The following is a 25,739-nucleotide window of genomic DNA, read 5'->3' on the forward strand; positions in this document are numbered from 1 at the left end:
GTGGATACACTGGTATAAAAGGGATTTTTTTAAGCAAAAAAAGGGACACAGTAACCTGACAAAAACAATGGACATACTTGACTGACAATAAAACATACTGAAAAAAATGCGTCCTTACTACAAACAGGACATATTGACCAAGTATGAAATATCAGTCTTTATCGAAACCAGAACATGCTCAGCTAAAAAGGTATATCCTGCTGAAAGGTTATGAAACTAAGGCTCTAACCTGTGTTTCCTTACAATTAGTTCTTAACACAAACCGTCTACCGCCAAAAAAAAAAAAAAAACAGAATTAAAATGAAAAATAAAAAAACTACCCAGCTCATCGTAAATTCATCACTCCCAGCATTGCATCGTTATCCTTATAAACCGATCAATCAGTTGAAGATTACATTAACACCACACGCGAGCTTCGAATATTTTCATTAATTAAAGTGCATGACTTGCAAAAAATTCGCAAGCCAGCACGTACATTACAAAACGAATAAACATAAATGGATTAATGGATTTTTATCTTCCGTCATATATATATATATATATATATATATATATATATATATATATATATATGAGAGAGAGAGAGAGAGAGAGAGAGAGAGAGAGAGAGAGAGAGAGAGAGAGAGAGAGAGAGAGAGAGAGAGAGAGAGGTATGATGGAAGTCCATTCTCTTTAAAAGAAATATAACAGCGAGTTGCTCTAAAAGTAAAATCTCCATTCAACAGGAAAGACAGAAGAACCCTACGCCAGCCGTGTGTGTGTGCGTGTTTGTGTGTATGTATGTGTGTTTTGTACACCTTTAATACCAAAGAGAATAACTTACAGCAGCCTCCAGCATTAATGAACAGACTGCTATAACGGAAAAAGGAAGCTTTTCTTGAATCTAACTCACATCAAGTTTCATCTCCCAAAATAAAGAATCTGCTCAGTTTCACTCAAGATTTGAAACCCATGCAAATACCTCAGAGTTATAAAGAAATGAGATTTTAAATTATTTTAATGGTATAATCAAGAACTACAAAGTACAGAAAGAAGCTTCAGTCCTAAAGCACGAAGAGCGAGATGTCAAAGTTCGTGCCCAAATGCTCATACTTATTCTTACAAGATATCAAACCGCAGGATTTGGAATTAATATCTTTGAAGAAATATCAGTCTTTCTACGTCTCTCAGCGGTATCTGTTAACTTCTTTCTTTTGTCGTCGTGTCAGGGGTTTCAGAACTGACTTTGTCTGTCTCAATTGAAAACGTGACTAGTGCAGCGCGCTGCTACATCGGTTAACCCAAACCTTTTAGCATTCTATAGACTGTTTCCGTACTGCTGTAAACTGCTAATATTATTTTGTTTGTGCCAGATTTATATATTTCGAGCGTGACCTTCTCGTGTGCGTGTAATGTTTATGTTAATGTACTAAACAGTTTTGTGTGTAACTTTCTTTCCCATCAAACAGCGAGCAACTGTGAACTCGTTACTCCTGCGTGAAAAAATTATTTTCCAAAATTTTATCATAACACACTGAACGAATATTTCTGAGTACCCAACAATATCAGAAAAACTGGTAAATCCGTGACTTCTGCAATCATCAAAAATGATAGGATTAATTCTACTTACTATTAACTAAAATTATTTCACAACGAAAATAATAACCCACAACTTTCATTTTAACCCGATGACTAAATCAACGAGAAATGTTACATCACGGAACATTAAAAATTATTTTGTCCAAACACTAAAGATGGCGCCTACTATTCGAGGCTAGTATGTTCACCATAGCCTCAAAATCTAGTTGGTCATCTCTATGGTAAACACCTAAAATTTCGTCAATCTCTATCCACATAGCAACAGACTTTAACAAATAATATTTCTCCCAGATTTCACCGTTAAATGCGTTAATCTGAGAGGCAATACTTCAGAATATTTTTCTAAATGCTTTTAATAATAAGTTTTCAAGTGAAAATTGCATTCCAATGAAATTTTAAATCGTTAGATGAGTCATTATTGGAATATTTCCAGTCAGCTGTGAAGTGACAACAACAAGCCAAAGGGAGGCAGACGACGCAATTTGATTTGTGTGATTTATTAGTGGTGACACGGATTCATTAGTTCACAGTGATGGTTGAACCGATCTTTGACTATCAGTTCAGGCTAATATTAATAGGCGATTCGACAGTTGGAAAGAGTTCCTTACTCAAATACTTCACCGATGGGAAGTTCTTCGAGGTAAGACTGTGAAGGCATCCTGTAACCTAACCAGTGAGTCACTATAGTATTCGGAAGTAACGCTATGTAGTCTTTCAAGGTCATGTATAAGAGAGCTCATCCGTGATTAAATTCAGTGTTACTGCCTTTGAAAGTTATATTTTAAAAAATTTCTTGGAGACTTGACCAAGCCTACGATGCTTTCAATGTAACATAGCAAGGATATTTCGCCTGGCCATCCTACGACAAACCCCGTTAGCTTAATCAGTACGCTAATCTTAATTATACAAGAACAAAAGAAATTGGGCCTCTAACCAGCCTAGGCTAACCTGTTCAGATGTCCAGATTATTTTGAGGCTAATCGCATAGCCTAGCTAACTGTGATCTTTTGGGAGAGGTGTTGGTCTGTCTTTAAAATTTTACATCTTAGCTGTAATCACCAACATTGTAATTACAGCCTACCAATGTCTCCTTAATCGGTAAGGGTTTATTTCAGAACTCGCAGGTTTGGACAGCAGTTGCCAGGGAAACAATTCGGGATTTCAAAAATTAAAGTTTTCAGCTCCGAAGGAATATGATTGTATAATCATAAAACATAAGAACCAGGAAAAATAGCATTAGGGTATATTGAAGCAGAGCCTATGTCCCATAATTCTATACATTAGGTACCCACAAAGCAACTAAAGAAATAGTTAAGAGATTTAAGGCCATGTCAACATCCATATCTCCAAAGAGCATAGAAAAAAATCTAACATACTATCAATGTAGATAAGTTATTATTTCAAAATAGTAAATTTCTGAGATATGTGAATGTAATTTTGGATATCAAAAAGTCCCATCATCAATTAAAAAAAAATCCAATATCTTGACCAATCCTTTTCTATAATTATACTGAAGACAGCATCAGTCTGTTACTAATCTTTATAAATAATTTCTCACCTGTAAATTTAGGAAATCATTTCAAGTTTAAAACTGCTTACCCAGTTCTTAACATTTTGTTTATGTGGTTGGTACAGCGTAAACAACTTAGGCAGTAAATAGGTGTAAATAGGGATAAACCAGATTTCTCCTAGGCATCCAAATCCCCATGCCCCATTGGATATGTGCTCTTTATTACCAACACAGTGAAGTCTGGTGCTCTGAAACCCTTTCAGTTTTCCAACTCAAAGTTTGGGAGTACTAGGCTATGTATTGTCTTGCAAATTCATATACTGTATCATATATTTTACCAACTGTGTATTGTGAGTTATGCATTTCTTACCACTGTTCTTGGTGCATGTCACTTTTTTTCTTGCTTGCTTCATAGACAAGCATACAACAGTTATGGTACCCCAGTTTGAACTGGGGTTGTAGAGTGGGAAAACCAAAAACGATTGAATTGCAACGATGGAATGGTCTAAAATCATGAACTACAAGATAAGCAATTGGAAAAAATACATGCATCATATCTATGGTGTCAGTGACAAAACAAAGATGTCGCACAGGAATGCATCCTGACCTTTTGTTCCTGAACCTAACCTAATTTGGGGCATCGGACCTCAAATTAGAGGTTTATTTGGTTGCCTTCCCTTCCAATCTGACCTAGAGCAGCTTAAATCATTAGAGCAATTTACAAGGATGCTTTCTTACCTTACCTTATATAACCAAACCTAACCCAGGCCATTGGATCCTTGGATCAATCAACATTAATTCAGTTCATTTTGGAAAGTCATTTGTTAGTGGAAAGGATCATGGCACTTACATATGGATAGAGTGATTTTCCTGTTGATTTTGCATATACTAATAATAAATCAGTGACTTTGTCACTTGCAGTTATTACATCGTAAGACAGCCATAATTAATTAAAATTAATATTTAGGTGTTGGAAACTGGGAGGAATCAGAAAACATCTGAGAACTTCATTGGAAGTAGCCAAGTTTTTATTGACCAAATGATTTGTGTACAATATTATTTAAACAAAAAAAATCATGCAAGCGCATGTGTATACGTCTGTCACTACAAGTGGCAAACACCACAACAATTTCCTCAGAGGTACAGAACACTTACCAAATGACAAAAATGGATGATATTCTGTAGTACAGAATGTGGCTGAAGGTTTGCATTAATATGCTGCATAAATGACAGTTAGATCTCAATCCAATAAGCCCATTTGAGGGGAGAGCCCCATGGGACTGAGTTGGAGCAAGCCAGTGAAAGGCTGCTAGGCTTGGGTATGTGAAGGGGTCAGGTTACTGTATTTTTAGCACTGATCTTACTTTTCTCACAAAATTCCTCACCAACAACTCAGCAGTTGCTCTTCAGGCTCTACCTGTATGAAAACATTAGCATAGGTGGGAGGAATTCATACTTTCAGGATTAGAAAACCACTCTTCAAGGCATCCATCACTTTCAGAAAGGCACTGAATTCTGGAAATTATATACCGGTCTACTTAAGTACATCCAGTAAAGATGGGTAGATATTGCCCAACTAACAGGAATTAGCTTTGTAATCAGCAGCTCGGAGAAGGGATGAAGGCTGAAGACAAGTGTGTGAAGGTGTGAAAGCAGGTTGATAGACAAACAATAGATAGATGCTGTATACATGATGGGCAAAGGTAAAATAAGATTACAGTAAACCCCCGTATTCGCGGGGGGTGCATACTGCACCCCCCCCACCCCTGTGAATAGCTAAAATCCACGAATACTTAAAACCCCTCTAAAAACACTTAGAACTGCCTATTTTGATAGTTTAAACACAAAAAAAAATTCTAAAAATGCTTATACCTGAGTATTTTAATAGTTTTATCACGAAAAGTGCATTTAATCATGAAAATGATATGAAAATCCAGTGGATATTTCTCAGTGAAAAATACCGCGAATGGGCGAATTTTCCGCGAATAATTGGTGGATACATTCCACAGAGAAATCCACAAATACGTGAGTCCGTGAATAGTGAGACCGCGAATACGGGGTGTTTACTGTAAATAACAAAAAAAAAAATTAAAAAACTGTTCAAAGAATGGGTGAATTACTAGTTTGATCTTGAAAATCAAAATGAATTTAATACAGTAATATCACATAAGTTCAGTGTAGTCCTGCTTTTGAAACTATATGTCTGAAGATGAGAGTGACACATTTTGAAAATTTTTAAATACGCTAGAGGTCTTTCTGTAGTATAGCCGCCATCCAACACTGAGTTTATGTTTGATTTTGCAGTGTAGCAAATTAATTACCTGGTAAGTTTTATTTCAGCACACAAGCTCACACTGTTTGCTTATGCACATCCAGCTAACTATATATCCAGTTAATTTTTACTGTTTATAATTGTATTCAAGACAACTTCATTTTTATCTTGTTACAGAAAGAGGATTAGTGTTTCTCAGTTATGCTTTTTTATACAGTTCTGTAAAATAAATAAGGTATATTACTGATATTGTTTTATAGTTGAATAATGTTTGTATTGCTTTCATTGGGCTCCTTGCATAAAGCAAACTACAAGAAAGTATGTTAGTTTATGGAAGTTAAGGACCTTAATTAGGGACATTTATGTACAATGACTGGTCAGGGTTGATCAAGTTGGGATGGGCCCTATACCCCAGACCTTAGGATGAGACCTTTTATCAAACCAAATGCATTTAACTAATATTTTTTTTAATGCTATCATTGCCATATAAGCTTGTATCATATGTAAATCACACATGTATTCAAAATATTTGTTCTGTTCATTGATCACTTAGTGTGTCACTTCTTGTATTGATACAGAACATAATGAGCCACCTCAGTGTTTTGAGCAATTAAAGGCTATTTTGAAGTGTTGCTGATGATTAAAATAAATTTCAAATGCTGTAATTGCAATCTTTCCAGATATCAGACCCTACTGTTGGAGTAGATTTCTTTGCAAGACTCATTGAAGTGTCGGATGGTACTAGAATAAAGCTTCAGCTTTGGGATACAGCAGGCCAGGAAAGATTTCGGTAATCATTCTCTATTTTGTTTCCATATTGTTTTAGTACTAAATATTCTTGATTCAGCAATAAAGTTACTCAGACTATTTTTGCGTATGTGTTTATACTTGATTGTGATATTCATTTAGGTTATTATAAATTAGCCTATATCACATATTGCATTTCAGATCTATAACTCGGTCCTATTATAGAAATTCAGTTGGAGCACTGGTTGTTTTCGATGTTTGTAACAAGAAATCATTGGAGCATGTTCCTATGTGGATTATGGAAGCAAAACGACACATCGAACCTCACAAATCTGTGTTCATTCTTGTTGGTACAAAAGTATGTAGATTTTTACATTTTATTGGTTGTTTTATAGCCTACTTGAGATTTCTCACAGAGATTTTTTAAAATGGTTACTGAAATAAGTCTGTATGTTACAAAGTTCAGTATCACACTATCATAAGTTTGCAATAAAATAGTTTAAATTCAATACTGTAAGTGTGCAGTTATACCTTAGTTGGAATTAATGGTTAAAACCAGGAAAGCATTAATACAAAGTACAAAGCACTGCCTTACAAATGCTTCTTTGTCAGTTTTAGGGCATTAGTAAAGAAGTTTACTGTGCTTCATTTATCGGTAACAGGCGAGTTCATCCAGTACAAGGGATCCTTTTCTCACTGGTGTTATCTTTTATCCTGAGAGACATCATTCTGTCTGATACAGCAAACCACCTTTGCAAAATAAATATACAGTAGTGCATCTTTATTTATTCTCTTTTTTATTTTGTTGTAAGAATGAATGTGTAAACTGTAATACAGTACTGAGATTCAATTACCATTTTAAATGTTATAGTGTAACTAGTATTTTTCAGGTTGCGTTTTACTCAATGTATTCTGTTGCTCTCTATTCATTTGCTTGATATCCTACTGATTGTGGTATTAACGAACAATTTCCTTACTTTTGTTTGTTTATACTCTATTACATTTTTTGCTGTCAGGGGTGTACTTTGGCTTTGTCTAGAGGGGAGGCATTGAGCCTGTTTAAGTATCCCTCCCCCCCCAAAACTGCAGTCAGGTTTTCTTCCTGTAGAGGAAAATCTTATAGCCATTCTAGTACCGTTGGAGTATGAAGCTAGAATAGAGATCATAAGAAGAAACAATGCCGATTGCTCCAGAGGTCGAGGACCTAAGGTCATCATCCTCTCACAGGAAAATGTTCAGTAGAATCCTTGAAAACCTCCTTCAAAACCTTTTAAGCCTTTTACTCCCATTTATACACTACATCTACCTAATAATATTAATTTATAAAAAGCATCTCAAACAATAGGCTTTAGAAGAAAAGAATTGCAGTCTTTATAATTTGCACAGCAGCATTAAAACTAGGACTCATGGGTGAAAGGCAAGCTCATTAATGAAGTTAGACCAATGTACTTGCTTAGTATCTGAGGATTATCTGGTGATGTCATCAGTTGAGTGGCAAGTTGGTGTATGTAAGATGTAAAACCTGACTAAGATAAATCCTCAGCTACTGTGCATATAATTAAGCTCCAATTACTTTTGTGTATCTGCAATACTCTAGCCTGCAGCTGAAATTAATTTCTGTAAGGAATGAAGTGGAATATAAGATTCAGGCCCAAGACCAAGCACTGGGACCTATGAGATCATGCAGCACTGAAAGGGAAATGGAAAGTAAAAAAGTTTAAAGGTGTAACAGGAGGAAAACCTCACAGTTGCACTGTGAAACAATGTTTAGGAGAGGGTGGAAAGTAAGATGGGAGAAAGAGAATATGAATGGAGGTACAGTAAAAGGAATTAAAGGGATTGCAGCTAGGGACTGAAGGGATGCTGCAAAGAACCTTAAGTAATGCCTACAGTGCCCCATATGAGGTGTACTGACATCACTACCCCCTTGCAGGGATATCTGTAACAGTTTTCCTTATGTGTTACACTTTTCTTATTGGATTGATTGATAACAGATAGGGTCTGGAAGATTGCCTTTGGCAATGAGAGATACAATATGCTCATTTTAATCAGTGTTTTATTGTTATCCTTGTGTTTGGGAAAATAGCCAGCACGCTGGGGGCAGTAGGAGCTACCCAAGTTTCTGTGGTGGCAGTCAGTACAGTACTCCTAATTTGAAAAATCTGTTGAGTGTCCTTAAAATGACTACTTAACTGTGGGTTATTATTTTTCATTACAGATAATTTGATCATGGGTAATGACAATTTACCACTTTTTCTGTGTAGTGATTAAAGCTATAAGTTTTTATATTTTTCTCACTGTAAAAAAATTCAGTTATTATGTAGTACAATAAAACAGTAATGAATTTTAAAACAACTCATGTTAAGTGCAGGAATGTATCCTGTTAGTAGGCACAGTGTGCATAAAATGTTTTGTGCTAAAATAATTTGTTATATTGCACTCCTGACAAATATTTCAGATTGATATGGAGGAAGAAAGAGAGGTAAAGTCTGAGGATGCATTATCATTAGCAAATTTTTATAATATAAAGTACATAGAAACCAGCTCAGTAAAAGGTATAAATGTCGAAGAAGCATTCAGAAGCATCACACAGGAAGTCTATGATAAGGTGAGTGTTGAATGTTGTTTTTTAATAAACATAAGAATTCAAGAAACTGATGTGTCTGAGTTTTTTCTTTTACAGAAAGTTGTAAGTTTAACTGAGAAGACTGTTTAACAGGAGACACTGTTAGATTAAAAAAAAAAAAAGCTCAAATGCAAGAAAAGGGTAGCACAAAGGAACAGAGCAAAGAGAACTTTAGCTCAGTGACAGTAGCAGTATCTACAAGCAGAACAAACAATGAAGTACAAGATGCATATAATTTAGCCGCTGTTCGCCCTCGAAGGACCATGAGAGTATAACTCCTTTGAGGACTCACAGCGGCTACCAAAAATAGGTTTTTCCCACATCAAAACATGTATTACACTACACTCCCTGAACACCTGAATTAGCCTTGGTCACCTAACCAGCCCGAACTACATCCCCATAACTTTTACCCACTAACTGTCAGCATTACCAATGCTTACAGGAAAAGCTTATCAAAATGAGTTACCTGAAACACCATTGGCAGTGCTGCTGCAAGTCCCAGCTGAGCGAGACCAGGTTCCCAGTTGCTTTTTGTTCGCCATGCTGTGTGGGTGTGTCCCATATCAGGCGAACTTTTGGTCAATTAGCCCGACCCCCAGTTAAAGAATTTGGACATCAGATTACGATTTGGACTGTTTTCAACGCCTTTTCTCCCGGATTGATATTCTATTGACTGGTTTTGGAACGTTTCTCCCGGTTTTGATTTGGATCGGTACTTTGGACTCGATGGGATAAGTCAATCAAGAAGACATTGCCGTCTGCTAGCGCTGCTGCTTCCACTTCGTCTATATCTTAGACAACCGAGCCTTCTACTGCTGGAGATGCTGTCGCTCATCGGTCCTGCATGGCCTGCAAGCGTAGGATGAGTATCCTCAAACACAATCAGCATTCTGTTTGTTTTTCATGCAGGAAGGTACAGTGTAGTACCAGTCAGATATGTGATGAGTGTAGGTCTTGGTCAGTAGATCAGATGGAATATTATGTAAAACACAGAAATCCTGAGCTTCTAAGAGTAAGTGTAGGTCAGAACCAGTTGTAGAGGTAGAGGCTCTTGATAAGGAAGCTTCAGAATCTGAATTCAAGAAGTTAGAAGACAAGTTATCAGCTAGGATGTCTAGTCTATTTCCTAGCTTTATGACTAAATTAACAGAAACTAAAGATAGGGATAGTACTAGTGATGTAGATTCTAATCGTTCTTTTTCAGCCCCCCCTGCCTGTTCCAGAACCAGCCCTAACAGGTGCCAGGGGTCATGGAGAACCGCAAACCTTGAAGGTAGGATCTGCCGGCCCCCCGCAGCACATAGCAGGCAGTGTTGGCAGCAGACTTCCCCCTTCCCTCTAAAAGCATAAGTTCCAAGGTGGATTTAGAATTTGGAATGACATAGACGAGTAGGAATAGTAATTTTAGAAGTATTCAGGAAGAGAACTTGAAGGTGCAGTCTTCTTTGGGTTCAGGTTTGGTTGGGGTAGCTAATGTTTAGGCCTCTCATTCAGATCCATCTTCGGTTTTAATTGCCTGCTTCTTGCTCTTTGCATCAGAAGGTTTCCAAATCTGTGGAGGGTCATTCAGATTTGGTTTCTGATGTATCTAGTTCTGAAATTCTGGAGAATACTCCTTCTTCGAAGGTTCCTTTTCCTTCTGGGGTTAAACCTCTTTCGTCTTGTGGTGGTGGTAGTTCTGGCGATCGGGTTTTCAATGTTACTGAAGATAATGCAGATTTGTTGGGTTCCTCTAAAGGTTATAGATCCTAGTTAAGCAATGTTTTAATTTTGGGTTTTCCAGTATTCATGATCATGTCTTAAAGAATTTTCCTGAATTTGCCAATGATGTGTATCAGATTTATCATGGAGGGAAAGAATCAGGCTATTTCCTTTCTTGGGAATCTATGGCTTCTTCGGCTGCGCCTGAATTTTCCTTTTCCCCAATTTTCTTATAAATCCTTTTCCCCAATTTTCTTATAAACCTTCTTCCATTGCCCTTACTCAATCTTTTCGGTCCGCTCTTCAGAGGGCTTTTCGGGGTCTTTGTTTGCTCATCTGGTTTTCTTGGCCTTTAACTTGGCAGAGCAAAGACTTTTCTTTGGTTCAACCCTGTGATATTAGAGCTTCAGCGGCTCCCTCTCTCTTTTCGTGGTTAAGGGAGGGGATATTTTTAATGGATCAGTCTTCTTTATCACCTTTTGCGAGTCCTGTAGTTTCTCAGGCATCCGTTCTAGATGCTTCTCAGGTGGTTGTAGAGGCTTCAGCAACTCCTTATTTTCATTCCTTACGGAGTTCTAAACGTAATGCATCCTCCGCGATTCTTGTGGTGCTACGGCAGTCGGCGGTTCGCCTACGCCAGTGTTCAGTGTATCAGCACCGATAGTTTCCTCAGCCTTTCCATTCTCTAGGATAGCTGGTAATTTGCCTTCCTCTGTTACCTTGGGTTCTGTACTCTGTAACTTCCCCTTTGGAACTCCTTTGAGTTCCAGTCCAGTTGGTACATTCTCCACCTGTCCAATGTCGGCATTAGGCGCTTCGATGGTTACTCAGAGTGTGGCTTCTGCCTTCTTCCCTCCTTCAGATTCTTCTTTCTCAACTTTCCTGAAGGTTTCTCTGTTCCTCCGTCTAAGGTGTCTATGTAGGTTGCGGGTTGATTCTCGGTCATCTAGAGCGTTTCCCCCCTTACTCATTAACCAGCGGGGCTTCAGTTCCAGATTCCCATTCTCATGCGGTTTTGATGCATCCGGATTTGCGTGGTTTGGGTGTTGTGGCCTCTTCGCTCTCAGGAGTGGGCGTTGCCCACAAGTGTGGCCGGCCCAGGTGTTGCATCATCGTCGTTGGGTGGTGTGGGGTTTGCGCAACCTACTTTGGTGCCTCCAGTATGTTCACAATTGATACATCAGGTGTCCGTCTTGCGCACCCAGGTGTGGCGAGTTGGACCAGTCTGACAAGGATTGTTCATTTGAAGAAGAAGATCCAGTATTAGATATTGCTTTTCCTTCAGCTAATGAGAGTGAGTATAAGTGGATGGTGGACTTCATCCATACTCTTTTTCCTCAGTCCAAGGCTCCAGAGGAGCCTTACACTACCGAATCAAGCTATGTTCAAGTTGCTATATGTGACGGAACCGGTAGGTGCTTAACCATCAAAGAATCTGGTCTGGTTTGGCAGTGTCAAGCAGGCATTGAGGGAGGCAGATGATAGGTTAACAGCTTTGATAGGGTCGAGTCAGCAGGATTCAACCTTACTTCCTATTCGGGAGGGGTTTTACAAGGTAGCGGGTAATGCTTCTGCGGGTGTCAGGGTTCCTCTCAACGAATCTGTTGAGGCTCTTCTCTCTCGGGTTCCTTCGTCAAATTGTCTGGTCTCAGTTTTATCTAGGGAGGCTTGCATCTTGAAGGACACCTTTCGCAGCAAATCGGAGGCCTTGTCCCACCGTGTGGATGTGGTCCAGGTTGATAGGGTTTTCTCAAACAAGATGTATGTACTCCCTCTGATCCTGTACTGCCTGACAACCTCATCACTTCAGTTTCAATGGGGCTGACATACCAGGTTAACATTTCGTCTGACTTTACAACATTCTTTGGCAAAAAGAGGAGAGACTTCTTTTTAAAGCTTCCTCCTCACTATCCGGACATTCGGAGAGGGTTCTGTTGAGGGCGCCTTTTGCGCTCTGCAACAGTCTTGTTAGGAAGGAGGATATCTCCTCCATGGTCAATTTCATGTAGCCATCGTCAGCAGTAGCGTCACAGCAGGCTATGATTCGTGTGGCTGCTCAGGGTTCAGGGATGTGGCCAGTATAACGAACTTGATGCTTCTAACTCATGTCTCCAATGTCGGCAATTATGCATCGTCAAGGGTACAAAATGTTGAAGTAGAGGTGTTCCTGTCCAACAGGGAATGGCCAGTACACACACACACACACACACACACACACACACACACACACACACACACACACACACACACACACACACACACACACACTCTCTCTCTCTCTCTCTCTCTCTCTCTCTCTCTCTCTCTCTCTCTCTCTCTCTCTCTCTCTCTCTTAATTCCAGGGTCTTGTCTCCATATGCTTTTCTCTTGTCTCCATATGCTTTTCTCATTAGGTATGTCTCAGGAATCGCTGAGACTTCCACATCGATTCTCGCATGTCGGATCTTCTGTGATGGTCAGAAGAAGTGCATCTGACATCTGGAAGGTCTATCGTCTCCCCTCTTCCCGACGCTCATATGTACTCAGATGCCTCAGATCAAGGTTGGGGAGCAACCTTGGAGGAAACGCAGGCTTCAGGCCTCTAGAGGGATGGGGAACGAGAGGAGTCATAAATCTTCAGGAGCTCAGGGCTGTAAAGGAAGCCCTCAGGTGTTTTTCAGTCCTAATGCGCAGCAGAGTAGTGGGTCTGCTTTGCGACAGCGTAACTGCAGTGTCGTATCTGAGTACTCGGGGGGGAACAAGATCAACAGAACTTTTGATGGGTATGCTTTCCGCCATTCGGCCTCATTCATAAGGTAATCAGGAATTGCGGGAGAGTGTCAAGACGTCTATGACTCTAGCTCCTTGCTGGCCCTAACGCCCTTGGTTTCCAGAACTAATGTTCCTTACAGAAGTTCCGATGTTCCTTCCCATGCAGAAGATCTTCTAGCAGCCGCCTAGCAGCTGCATTTTCACCATTATCATCCAAACCCTCACGTGTTGAACCTAGGTGCAGACAACTGCCGAGTGAACAGCTTGACAGACCAGACTCTCTAAAGCTATGTCTAGACAGTTTTTCTTTCAGCTTGAGAAAGTCAACCCGTAAGCTTACCAGGTCAGTTGGACAATGTGTAGAAGTCGGTGTCGTAAGGAAGGTCATTCCATCTCTTGGCCTTCCATAGCTAAAATACCTGATTTTCTCTTATTCCTTCTGAAAGTCAAGATTTTTTCGTTTTCGGCTATTGCTGGCTACCGCTCAACACTTAGCAGTACATTTTTCCATCTTCTTGAAAATTTCTAGTAGTAAGATCATCCATGATTTATTACGTTCCTTTAAGTTTAAATGTCGGGTCTTGCCAACTCTGGATCCTTCGTGAGATTGTCAGAAGTTCAAACGTTAAGACAACTGATTAGGTGTCCTTTCTTTCAACTTTAACTGCAGATAGAAAGGTGGGTGAGCTTCAGGCAGTTTTCTAGGCTGGTTTCCTAGGCAGGAAATGATATGTATTTCTCTTCGTCCGGAATTCATGGCGAAGACAGAGTCAAATGCTAAAACTCTGCCTCATTCATTTAAGGGTCTTTTTTCTGCAAGTGTTCGGTTCCGGTGATCCAGTGGGGATGTCTATGTCCGGTGCGAATTTTAAAGTCTGCTTATCAAGATTAGAAATGCTGTCCGCTTCCGTGTACACTTCTTTTCTCCTCGAATCCTTCCCGTCTGCTGTCAAAGAATGCGATTACAGTAGTTACTTTCGAAGGGAGGGTTCCTGGTTCCTTGTTCATAAGTGCTCACTCCCAAAACACAGTTGCTGGCATACTACATGATTATCATAAGGTGCGAGCTTTATTCCCTTGAATACAATTTAATTTTGACTTACATTATAGCATTTAACAGTTTTTTCATTTAATTCATCACCCTTCCCCGAAAACTTCCAGATGTTACTTAATATTTCGAATTTATTTTTATTACTAGTGATTTCCCAGGCTTCTCAGGGTTCTTCCTCGTCATCTTCAGCTCTGTATTTCCCCGACAGCACAGTATTCGGAGTATGTCCACTTCATCTTCCTTTCTAGGAATTATTCAGTGTCTTCTATTCTGGAGGCAGTTACTTGGGAGTCCATCTCAGTATTTTCTTCCTTTACTTAAGAGACGTTCACTTTGCCTCAGCGTGTGTAGCAGCGTGGTCTGCTATCTAGAATGCGTTCATTTAGCTGAGGTGGTATTCTCTTAGTGCGGAGGTTCGGGAAGTTATTCTCTTAGTCCACGTGTAACGGCAAAGTCTATTATCTAGGGTGTCTATTATCTAGGGTGCGTTCATTTAGCTAAGGTAGTATTCACGTAGTGCGGAGGTTCTTAGGTTAACCAGACAGAGGAATTCCTTTTAGGCTTTAGAATCTTAAGCAACAGTGATAGTATAATCACATGAACTTAGGTTTAGTACATTTTAAGTATCCTAGTCTTTGATAGCTTCCCCTACGAGAGTCCAAGGGGTTGCACTCTTAGGCTACCTAGACTCTTTCGTTGGTGCTGAGGTACTTCTTCGTTCGTCGGTCGTCGGCCTTTGCCGCAACCTGAATGGAGGAGGGTCACGGCTGGGCGCAATGCCTTATTCCCCCCATATATGAAAGGCTCTGAATAGCCACATGGGAGGTTCATTGTTCTTCTCCTACTTGAAAGTTTCTCTTAGTCTGTGTGTACCAGCTAACTCTATTATCGAGGGTGCATTCATTTACAGTAGCTGAGTGGGTACTCTCTTAGTGTGGAGGTTCTTACGTTAACCAGATAGAGGAATTACTTTTAGTCATTAGAGTCTTAGACAGGTTTGGTTTCTTCAACCTCTTCACCACAGGCGCCGGCGTCAACGGGCAGCGAAGAAACTCGAGAAGATCTGCACACTCAACTTCTCCATTATAGATCACGAGGCTATAATAGCCATGGGGAGATTGTCGTGCCCCTCCATACATGAGAGTACTGATTAGCCATGGGAGGCTCGCCGACCCACTCCACACGAGAGTGCTTTGATTAGCCACATGGGAGGTTTGTGGATTCTCACTCTCTGCTCATGAGAGGCCGTGATTAGCCACAAGGTAGGTTAGGTTTTTGCTACTCTCCGTCCATGAGAAGGTTTGAATACCACGTGGTAGGGCCTTAGAGCTCAGACAGTACCGAGACTTGAGACTGATGTCGGGTATCTCTTCTACAGGCATCCTCTCCTGCGGGGTTAACCAGGTGAAGATACATAAGTACATAATAAGTTACCTGCCTTCCGTTTGGCAGGTCGGGCTGAAATTAGATTGATCCACACTCCTTGGAAATTTTGTTAATCAGGCTAATTCAGGTGTTCAGGAGTGTATTGCAATATGAATTTTTATAATAAAACCAATATTGCAATGATTACCTGAACACCTGAATGATTCCACCCTCCTCCCTGCTTCAGTTTGATTAGTGAATTATAATTGGGAACCCGCCTTCGCTTAAATGGGACTTGCAACAGCGTTGCTAATGGTGTTTCAGGTAACTCATTTTGATAAGATTTTCCTGTAAGCGTTGGTATTCATGACTTAGTGTAAAAGATAGAGGATATAGTTAGGGCTGGTTGGTGGCAGTGCTAATTCAGGTGTTCAGGTAAGTATTACAATATTAGTTTTATTATGAAAACTTCATTTTTTGATAGCGTAGTTGCTGTTCGTCCTCAAAGGAGTTACATTCTCATGGTTCTCCCAGTGTTTCATAAGGCAGACCAACTAATTACAAATAATTCTCTTATAGTTGGTCTCGGCCAGAATAGTGCTTGTTGGCACAGTGATAAAATATAAAGGACTTAGGACAGGAGGGCTCTGTCTCCTGTCCTACAACGATTGCCTAGGCCCTACGTCTTACACACACAGATGTGACAACTACATAAGTCGGCGCCATCTTGATTACACTCTGGCCTGTTCATATTATGAAGTACAAGATACAAAATATATTTTTTATTTAAAGTTTACAAAATTTACCAAAAATAGTGTGTATGTGTTTAGTCAGTGTTGATAATAGGTGTTGTGCTTGTGTTAAGTCCTTGGAGTACTGGATTTTGGATTTAACATCTAACAAATTCAAGATTCTTAATAATGATAATTGATTTCCAAACATATTACAGTGCAAAGAATGAGACTAACACTGTGCTCAAATGTGTCACAAGGCCATGCATACCAGCAGCTCAGCAGCCTTTGTTAAGGAGCTTGCTACAGAACTACCAACGCATTAAAAAATTTTTTTAGTTTAGTCATATAAAATTTTCCTTCTAGTTTGCAGCAACTTTTGAGCAAGTTGAGTGTGGACATACAGCAGAGTTTCCCAACTTTTTCAGGCTCCCCCTTGGCTTCCAGATGGATTCTAAGCCCCCCGCCCGATACACACCTTATCAACAATATTAAACTTTCGAGAAAATGCAAACAACACTAATTTAGTAAGCTGTCTTCACAATTACTGTTAATGGGATGGGTGTGGGCAATTGGTTTCTCCACATCAGGCTGGAACTCACTAAGTTAGATCCCCGTTCGAGGTGAAGTCTTTTTTTTTTTTTTTTTGCTTTTAATTGCTTAAGCTCTTAATGCCACCCTGTCCCCCTCGATATGATCCATCCCCAAGATTGGGACACACCACCACTGAACCACTGGTCTAGAATGAATCATTTTAAGAGGACAGTTTTCTAAACATTTCAGATGTCTAACCTTTCTAATTAAAACTATCCATAAGGAGGAGTATCCCTTCTGATGAGATTTTAAATAACATTGAGGCGACTCAGTAGCCGAATGTTGTTGTCTTTGTTGCATTTTTTTAATTTCGTCTTCAAAAAGAGCTCTGATTTTGTGTGTTGGGGGGTGGAGAACACTAACTTTAGGACATAGATTTTTCTGCCTATTAATTTGTGTTAAGTTGGATGCTGTCATCATGACTCAGCCATCAAGTTTCCATTTAAAAAGTTAGCTATTTAGTAGTATCTCCCTGCCACAGGTGCTTGCCACTGGTCCCTGTGCAAAAGCACATTATTCAAAATTAAGGAGACCCTGTGTACCACAAAATAAGTCTGTCTAGACCCAACTGAATGGATTCTTCAGGTCTGGTGTTCAAGAGGGGCTATACTGGTAGGAACCCACATAATGTAGAGAGTCACATGTAACAGTGACCCTTCCCAATTGTTTCTGTGAAGAAAATGCTTTGAAATGCTTTGAAATTGCAATTCAGTAACAATTGTATTAATAAAGGAAAATGGTAAGCATGGAGAATATCAATGACAGTAGAATACTTACTATTAATAAATCAGAATTAAACTTATCTTACCAACAAAGTAATACAGTATGCCTTAGTTGCTCGTAATGAAAAAGAAAAAAACTTTTACAAGTGTTCCATAGTTTAGTGAACAGAACATGTATGCATTGCTGACACAGTAGGTTCATTCTAAGTGTTGAGCAGTGCCGTTCAGCCACTTGGACTCTATTTAATGGGATATCTGCTGCAGAGAGGCACGCAATTATGATTCTTCTTTATTCACCTTATCAGGTGCACTTGTCATATATATTTGCCACATAATTACATGTTTAATGTTTATGTATTTCCTTCACATGCACACATATATACATTAGGTGTCACAATACTTGTAGTACCTTTGTAATGTAAATGTTAAATCAAAATTATCCAAGAATGAGTTATTTTTTAGGTTAATATATTGGAATTATATGCCTTAACTATGTAGGTGCATCTATATTTTTATTTTTTGCCCATCATGTAATTTTTGCCCCTCTTTACATTTTATACCTACTGTATGTAAACATTTTTACATTCAGAGGTATACTTTTTGAAGAGAAATTAATATTACTAATCAATGACTTAGGGGAATTTTACGACTTGATTTTGTTGCATTTATTGACTATTGATGGGGCCTTTTTCATAAGAAATACTCCAAAACAATATTAGTTATCCGCAGCATGTTTGAAGGGCATGGTTGAGAGATAACACCTTATTAGGTTGCTATAGAACTATTTATTTTTAACTGAGAAATGATGATTATTGTTGCTAAGTGCCGCGATTCGTTTTCTTACAGTAATCACATGGTAATGAAATTCATTTACAGTATTTTTAGGTATACTGTGTTTCGAAGGTCATGGAATTTAATACTCAGGTTTAAAGTAGAGATGGTTTGCAAGCTAATGAACTTTGTTAATTTTTTTAGGTACAAAGTGGAGAGTTTAAAATTGAAGAGGGATGGGATGGTATCAAGAGTGGTTATTCAAGACCAAACCACTCTTACAACATAATGGAAGCTGAACCAGAAAAGTCTGGATTCTGTTGTTAATAGCACATTACTGATTTGTGATGCAAGAATCTAGTTATCCTTTTCAAGTGAATTTTACTAACTTATAAGTTTCATTGTGATAAAGTTACTCCAGTTCGGCATGTTGTAAACAGGTCTAACTGTAGTAGGTTGTCTTGCACGCTCATTTGCCTCGAGTAAATAGGAGAGTTTTGCAAACTCAGTTGACTGTGTATGTCTTGCAAAACTCACATACTCTGCAAGTGGGGCTGTGATCACTCATTTGACTGTATAGAAGGTTGAGAATTGCAGACACATTTTAAGTATGTAAAGATGGGCAGTGCATGCATATTCAAATTTGAATGCTGACTCCAGACTCATCTTTCATGAGTTAGTTTTGTGTGTGGCAAGCTCACTTTATTACAGCAAGCTGAGTTTTATGTGCTCACTTGCGCTTTAAACCAAAGGAATTGTCCTAGTCCTTTCCATCCCTGTTTTAATGTAAGTTGAATCCTGTGTGTGAATAATTCTGAAGATTTTTTTTATATTTTATTAAATGCTGTTATATAATTCTTGTACCTTTATAAGCAATATTTTTCCCTTAATATTCTGTATAGAATTTGGGAGCTCAACCTGTTTTCATGTCTTCAAGTAGTGAACATTTAAATGAAAATGTGTAGCTAAACCTCCATTTATACTGTTTTGCGATAATAGCTAAACAACTGGTATATTATTTTAAAGCTATAAAATCGCATTACTTTCTTTTCATTATTTCGTATCTTCTACATTGTTTCAATTTTTGAGCATTGAGCTTAAAACTGTGATATGGCCAGTAGGAACTTCATGTTACCTTCCTGTTTTTTTATTTATTTATTTATTTTTTTTTTTTTTGAAAAAAATGACTCCAGACATTTTCTTTTGTGTGGTATTTAGAAAGCAAAACTTTATTTTTGCTATGAAGTTACTCGTTCAGCCATTTATTGTAATTTTTATAACATTTCTTCACTTATTGATTGTTTATTTATATTTTATGAAGTGTTTGTAAACTCATAGATGTATAACTTTTTAAAGATGATGGCATATTGAAGAAAGTGTAGATGCAAATAACAAGTGAAGATATTTGATATGGATGTATAGATCATAGAGTACAATACTGTACAGTTATTATTTGGTAGTCCTGGACTGAGGTGCCAAATGCAGGCATCAGAAATGGCCTCATTTGCAAAATATATTTTTAAAACTAAAGTCAAGATGTCTTTTCAATCACACTGGCATTTTTTGTTTCAATACATTTATTCTCAAATTTATAAAAGTTGAAATTTATATGAATAAAGCTTCATTGGTTGGATATCCTGTGCAGGTATAGCATTGTACCTATGCCTTGTATTTGATTGTTGCAGTTTTAAGGAAGACCAAGTGGTTCTTGCTGGAAAAAATATATTCATCTACTCTTGTAGATCAAAGCATTAACTTTTAGTTTACAGATGAAGGGGGTTCTAAAAAGTTCTCTTCTATAACACAGAGCTCATAGTGTTTAATTTGCCTGAAATTATACAAAAAAGGTCAGGTGATTGTTTTAAACACCACATATTGATTACAAGTAGTTCTCCTCACCTTCCATACTAAATTTTAATGTTTTCAAAATACTGATTATATACAGGTCTCCTCACCTTCCATACTAAATTTCATTGTTTTCAAAAACTGTGTAACAGCTAATTTGTAAATAAAATTTAGTCCCTGAGTAGGACTAAAGACTAGTTGATACATTACAGGAATTAACTTAATTTTTAACTATCCTCCAGATAGAGATCATTTGATACAGTACTTAATAATAAATTTGTACTTTATAAGTGGCCCTCCTATAGTTTATCAGACTATTTTAATTCCAAATATAGAACAGAACTGACTAAGGTATGGTTTAATGTGCCATTTGATGCAAACTCAGTAAGGCATATTATATGAGGTTTACTTTTGTCTAAAGTTCTTTTGTGCACCTTAATGCAGTTTAAAATTGACTATGAAGAAATTGCTATTATAGTACTCTATGATGCTCTAGATTTTCCAGTTTCTTGAAAATAAGTTTTCAAGTCCATGACGCTAAAAACTCAAGGAGATTGCAATCTTTTTTATAAAAGCATTTAGCATGGCAGTAACTTTTTATGTATTTTGAATAGCAAAACAGGAAGTAACTGTGAAAGATGATCCGTCCACTTCCCACAGCAAAAGTGAACATGCTAATGCTTGTAGTAAAACATTCGCAGAAAACCTATGTACCCCTCAAAATCTGCAAGACTGCACAGAAATAAAATTTATTTACTCTTTTGATCTGCTTTTGTCTGTATTATGACAATGCTAGCTATACAGTATCTGCAACCTGTGACGACTCATATTTAAAAAAATATTGATTTTTATCATCGAACTGTAGTTTTCAGAGTGGATTATGTAGCCCTTGTCAAGACTACATTTCATTTTGTAATGTAAGTCATTTAAAGAATTTTATACACTTATGTCGTACATTCTAAAGGTAACACTTTCATGGTAGTGTAAGAAAAAATGAGGTTATTGTAGGCTATGGACACTGCTTTTCTAGTAAATGCTCAAAAACTGTATTTTACCATATCACACCATTTCAAGGAGAGCTTATGATGATTAATGAAAGTTGGATATTTCTCCAAAAATTAGTGTTTGCCAGTGGTCAACAGCAGCTGCTGAACTTCAAATAAAGATAAACCAAAAGATGCATTGCTGTAATTAAAACAGTGTAATTTGTATAATGCTAATGAAAGAAACTTAGAATGCTTTTCAATTTTTTACGTTCAAATTCATCTTGTAGTCCTTCAGATCATATCCGAATTCTCTATAATATTTGAGAATCAATTCTCAAACAGTTTTATATATTTACAGTGCCAGATATATCATGTTATCCTTTCATTATCCAATTTATTTTCTGGGATACCACTGACCAGATTTTTTTCATAGAATTTCCACAACTCCAGTGTAACACATTTTGTTATAGTCATATGCCTCATCATAATTTAAAGGATGCATTGTTTTCTGTTTTTATGATGAGCCTTATCATCTTATTGTTATTATGAAGATGATAGTAACCTACATCACTGCTACGACAATGATGTAATTTTTGAGTAATGAGGATTACAAAATGTAAGGGGCAAATGTGGGGATATTTGATTTAAGTTTGCATGGAAGTTTGAAATTTTTCATATTCTATGAAAATGCATACATTATTATATGGGATATCTAAGTATTTTATAGTGGTAATGATAATACACAACTATATAACTGAAGTTTGCATGCTAAGGAACCATTTCGGTAACGACTTATGTATCCTTATTTCATATGGATTTGTTTTTGCTACAATTCTAGACTATTATTTAATGTAGTTATTGTTGTTACAGTCATGCTTTATTCATGTGTGAGTCTTTCAAAATCACTTATTACTCAAATAATGCAAATAATTTGCAATGCTTGTGTGTTTATGAAATTTTCCCTCACTGTTAATAAAACTTTTAAATTTGATTGGTTCTGACAATGAGCAGCATTAATTATTTATAACTTCATATTTTTACATTGCTATTTTACTCTCAAAGAGTGATGTAAGTAAAATCGAGTGAACTTTTTAATCATACTTTAGTATTCAATTCATTTATCTTAATTCTACCAATTTTGAGCATGAATAAATTTTGGAAGTGTGCTTTCAAAATTATTGTGTGCCAGTTCCCAGCCACAAATGATAGTCGAGTTAAAAACTTGCTTTCTGACGTTGCAAATTGTGCTTTTGTCACATCAAGATTATGTGAATCACACTCTTCCTTCAGACAAGCCCATTTCTTTCTAAATGGGCTACTTTCTCTTGTTAGCAAAACATGATATAAATACAGCAGAGTATTGATTATACAATATAAAAGACTTTACTTTTGTATGCCTTAGAATTCTCATTTTAAAAGCTCTCAGTCTTGAATTAGAGACTTGGAATTAACAGGATTTTCAGTTTTATATCTCCCTTGAAGCTTAATGGAAAAAACCTCATGTCTCCTTCAACGCCTTCAACAGTGGAAAATTTGGACAGCATTAGTTTGCTGCTTTCACGTAATGGACATGAAGATGAAAAACATGCAGTAATAGGTGGCAGGAAACAGGGATTTTTATCACCACAATAAATAACTTGCATTCAGAAATTATGGGTGTTATATACAATGCTTGTAGCTCTTATTTTTTCTGCATTTACATTCCATTTTTTCCTCCAGTTAACCTTAATTTTGTGTTTATAAAGAGGGTTCATGAATGCCAATGAAGTTTATTTAGATAACTAAGATCTGAAACATTAATTAGATTTTTCCTTATCCTTTGAATTTTTTTCTTGTTGTGCTTTCCAGGTTTTACTTTGTTTTAAATTTTTGTTTAGCATTTGAGCTTTTGATAGTTTCGTGGTGCTTCCTTCAGATTTCATAAGTCAATCATTTACTACAGTATCCATTAATCATGAGCATATTTAACTGAAGCCAATCTTTTACTTGAGCACATATTAGTGATTAATATATCTTGCTGATCTTCAGTTTGATTATAATAACAATGATTTGGTTTTGTAAATGTATAGATGGGTGAAAGTCCTGGATACAATGTTGATGTTCAAGGATGTAAAACTTCTCCAAAACCTCTGTAATTTTCTTAATTTTTATTTGAAGTAATCCAGATATGGCACTTTTATCTATTTATGAACAATCCCTCCCACAAGTCTCAGTTCACCATAAATTTAATTTACTGTGTTCCATATTGTGAAAACAATCCACTCAGGCCAACCACTTGAGAGATGAATTTTGATGTGGGTGGTTTGGTTAATTTACTTTTTCATGACAAACTCACTCAATCTTTATTTTCCCATAATTCTTTTCATGCCTTTACTATTACAAAAATGAAATTCTCTAGAATTGAAGAAAATGTTTAGCTAACACTGTAAGTCTAGAAATTTTACCCTGTGGTCTGGTTAAAATTACTTCGTAATAATAATGGTGATGTCTGTTTACTGTTTGTCTCCATACTGCATTTCATAAGCTTTTAACATTTTTCATCATTTATATTTTGTTTTTTGTATTCATCATAAACCAACTCAGAAAAATTCTTCAAATTTTACATGAAAAGGTAAACAGGCAACTAAGAAAAATTCTTCAAACTTTAAATGAAAAGGTAAACAGGATTTCAAAAGGCATGAGGATAAAGGAAACCTCTATCTTTTCTTTGTCCATTAAGGCATCTTAATGGTTATCATTGTCATCTGGAACTTCACCTTACATTACATAGTGTAAGCAATTGTTGTGCTTTACATGACATGCTATGGTAGAAGAGCTAATACAACATTTAATTATAATTTTCATGTTTTCTTAAGTATTCTTGTGTGTGTGTGTATGTTAACAGACTACCATGACCCATGAACTCATAATCCATTATAGTGTATACTTGATTAATAACAAATTGTTTTTGCTATGCACATATCAGATACACCTAGCAAATTCTGTAATGTTCACTAATGCATCAAAGATCAGTTCACTTTACTACTGAAGTGAGCAGAAATGACTGTGACATTCGTTTTGCTAAATGTAAATAGTGTGGTATAACTATCTCTTCCTTATGATCCATTCCTGGCAACAAGGTCCCACCTAACACATTTTACCTTTGCAAGATATTTCATTGCAAATCAATACCTTATGGTATTTGTCAGGTATAAAACCTTCTCTTGTAAAGAATTTCACTTTTATAAAACCTGGCCTCTACTTCTAAATCTGGAATATCTGTTCTTATTTGAGACATTTTATTTAACCATGTATTCGTTTAAATCATGCACAAGTGAATTACATACTCACTTCCAATAAGACTGCTAAATTCTTTCAGAAAGTTGTTCACATGTAAAGAACAACCTCTTAGTATCACCTCTCCATTCATTTTCTACTGAGTATTTTCTTTTAGTGTACTGCATTTTTGCCATTGCTTTTTCTATATCTGTATCTAATTTTTAAAATCCATTTATTTGCAAAAAGATACCAAATAGCACACAAATTTCTCAAGTATTTTGAATGTAAAAGATGACTATGTTGATTCTCTTTTGCAAGACTGATGAGAGGTAATAAGCAAATGGTGAGGACACTGCAACTATAGGTAAAATGCATAAAATGTGAATTTTACAAGATTTTGTTATAAATTGTTCTCTTCATACTTCTATGTAAGGTCAGTTCCCTAGAATTCCTTCTACACTGTGAATGAATGAAAGAAAATGTTTGTGGTTGTCTCAGTAAAATGTAGATTAATCTAAGTTCAAGTCTTGCTACTTCTAGTTTATGACTAAATTATACATATTTTTTTTTTTATATTTTGCAACAAAGTATCACATATTCATACTTCAATGTGCTACGTACATTGTTTGAGAAATCTTTGACAATTTTAGGGCATTTTATATGTTCTAGGAACCTAATCCTCGCGAGTAACAAAGCTCGAGTGTTGGTAACAAAGAAAATTTAGTATCTGAAGTAATGTGAGTGAATGTATGTATTGTATATATGATTTTGTAAAGAACTTAAGTACTGCATATCCAAAGAAAAAAAAATTTTCATGCCATGAAATTAAAAACCTAAGTAATGACTATATTTCTTTCCTAATGAAAAACTTAGATTTCCCCCAATGCTCATTTAAGGTAATGAAGGAAGCTGAGACATTGACAAGATAATTGAAAAATCAGCTCAGGGTATTTATCTTTCCTCGGTGAGTTTAAAAAATTAAATATTTTAAAGATGATACAAGCACCAGCAAGTCTTCCATACAGTACCATGCTGTTTCTTATTCTCTTCTATCCTTGAATAAATAATGAAATAAGTTTTGATCATATGGGTATTAGGTATAGGATGTTGTTTTAGCTCTTTCTTTTGTTTTTATTTCCACTTCAGATACTAATTTTTTTATTGCATTAAATTTTTTTTATTTATATTCTTTTTCTGTCTGTAATTTTCAAAGTATTTTCATTTTCAGAAA

The 25,739-nt window shown here is 36.8% G+C and overlaps 1 protein-coding gene across 1 annotated transcript; it reads left to right on the plus strand.

Annotated features, from left to right (window-relative positions):
- Nucleotides 1-2,000: 2,000 nt before the first annotated feature.
- Nucleotides 2,001-22,187, plus strand: Rab39 (RAS oncogene family member Rab39). The gene is made up of 5 exons (XM_067095429.1): nt 2,001-2,218; nt 6,041-6,150; nt 6,309-6,465; nt 8,566-8,715; nt 18,624-22,187. The coding sequence occupies exons 1-5, from the start codon at nt 2,111-2,113 to the stop codon at nt 18,744-18,746; spliced, it is 648 nt and encodes a 215-aa protein (XP_066951530.1). The 5' UTR covers nt 2,001-2,110; the 3' UTR covers nt 18,747-22,187.
- The last annotated feature ends 3,552 nt before the right edge of the window (nt 22,188-25,739 follow it).

Source organism: Macrobrachium rosenbergii, chromosome 51, assembly GCF_040412425.1.
Source record: "Macrobrachium rosenbergii isolate ZJJX-2024 chromosome 51, ASM4041242v1, whole genome shotgun sequence".
NCBI lineage: Eukaryota > Metazoa > Arthropoda > Malacostraca > Decapoda > Palaemonidae > Macrobrachium > Macrobrachium rosenbergii.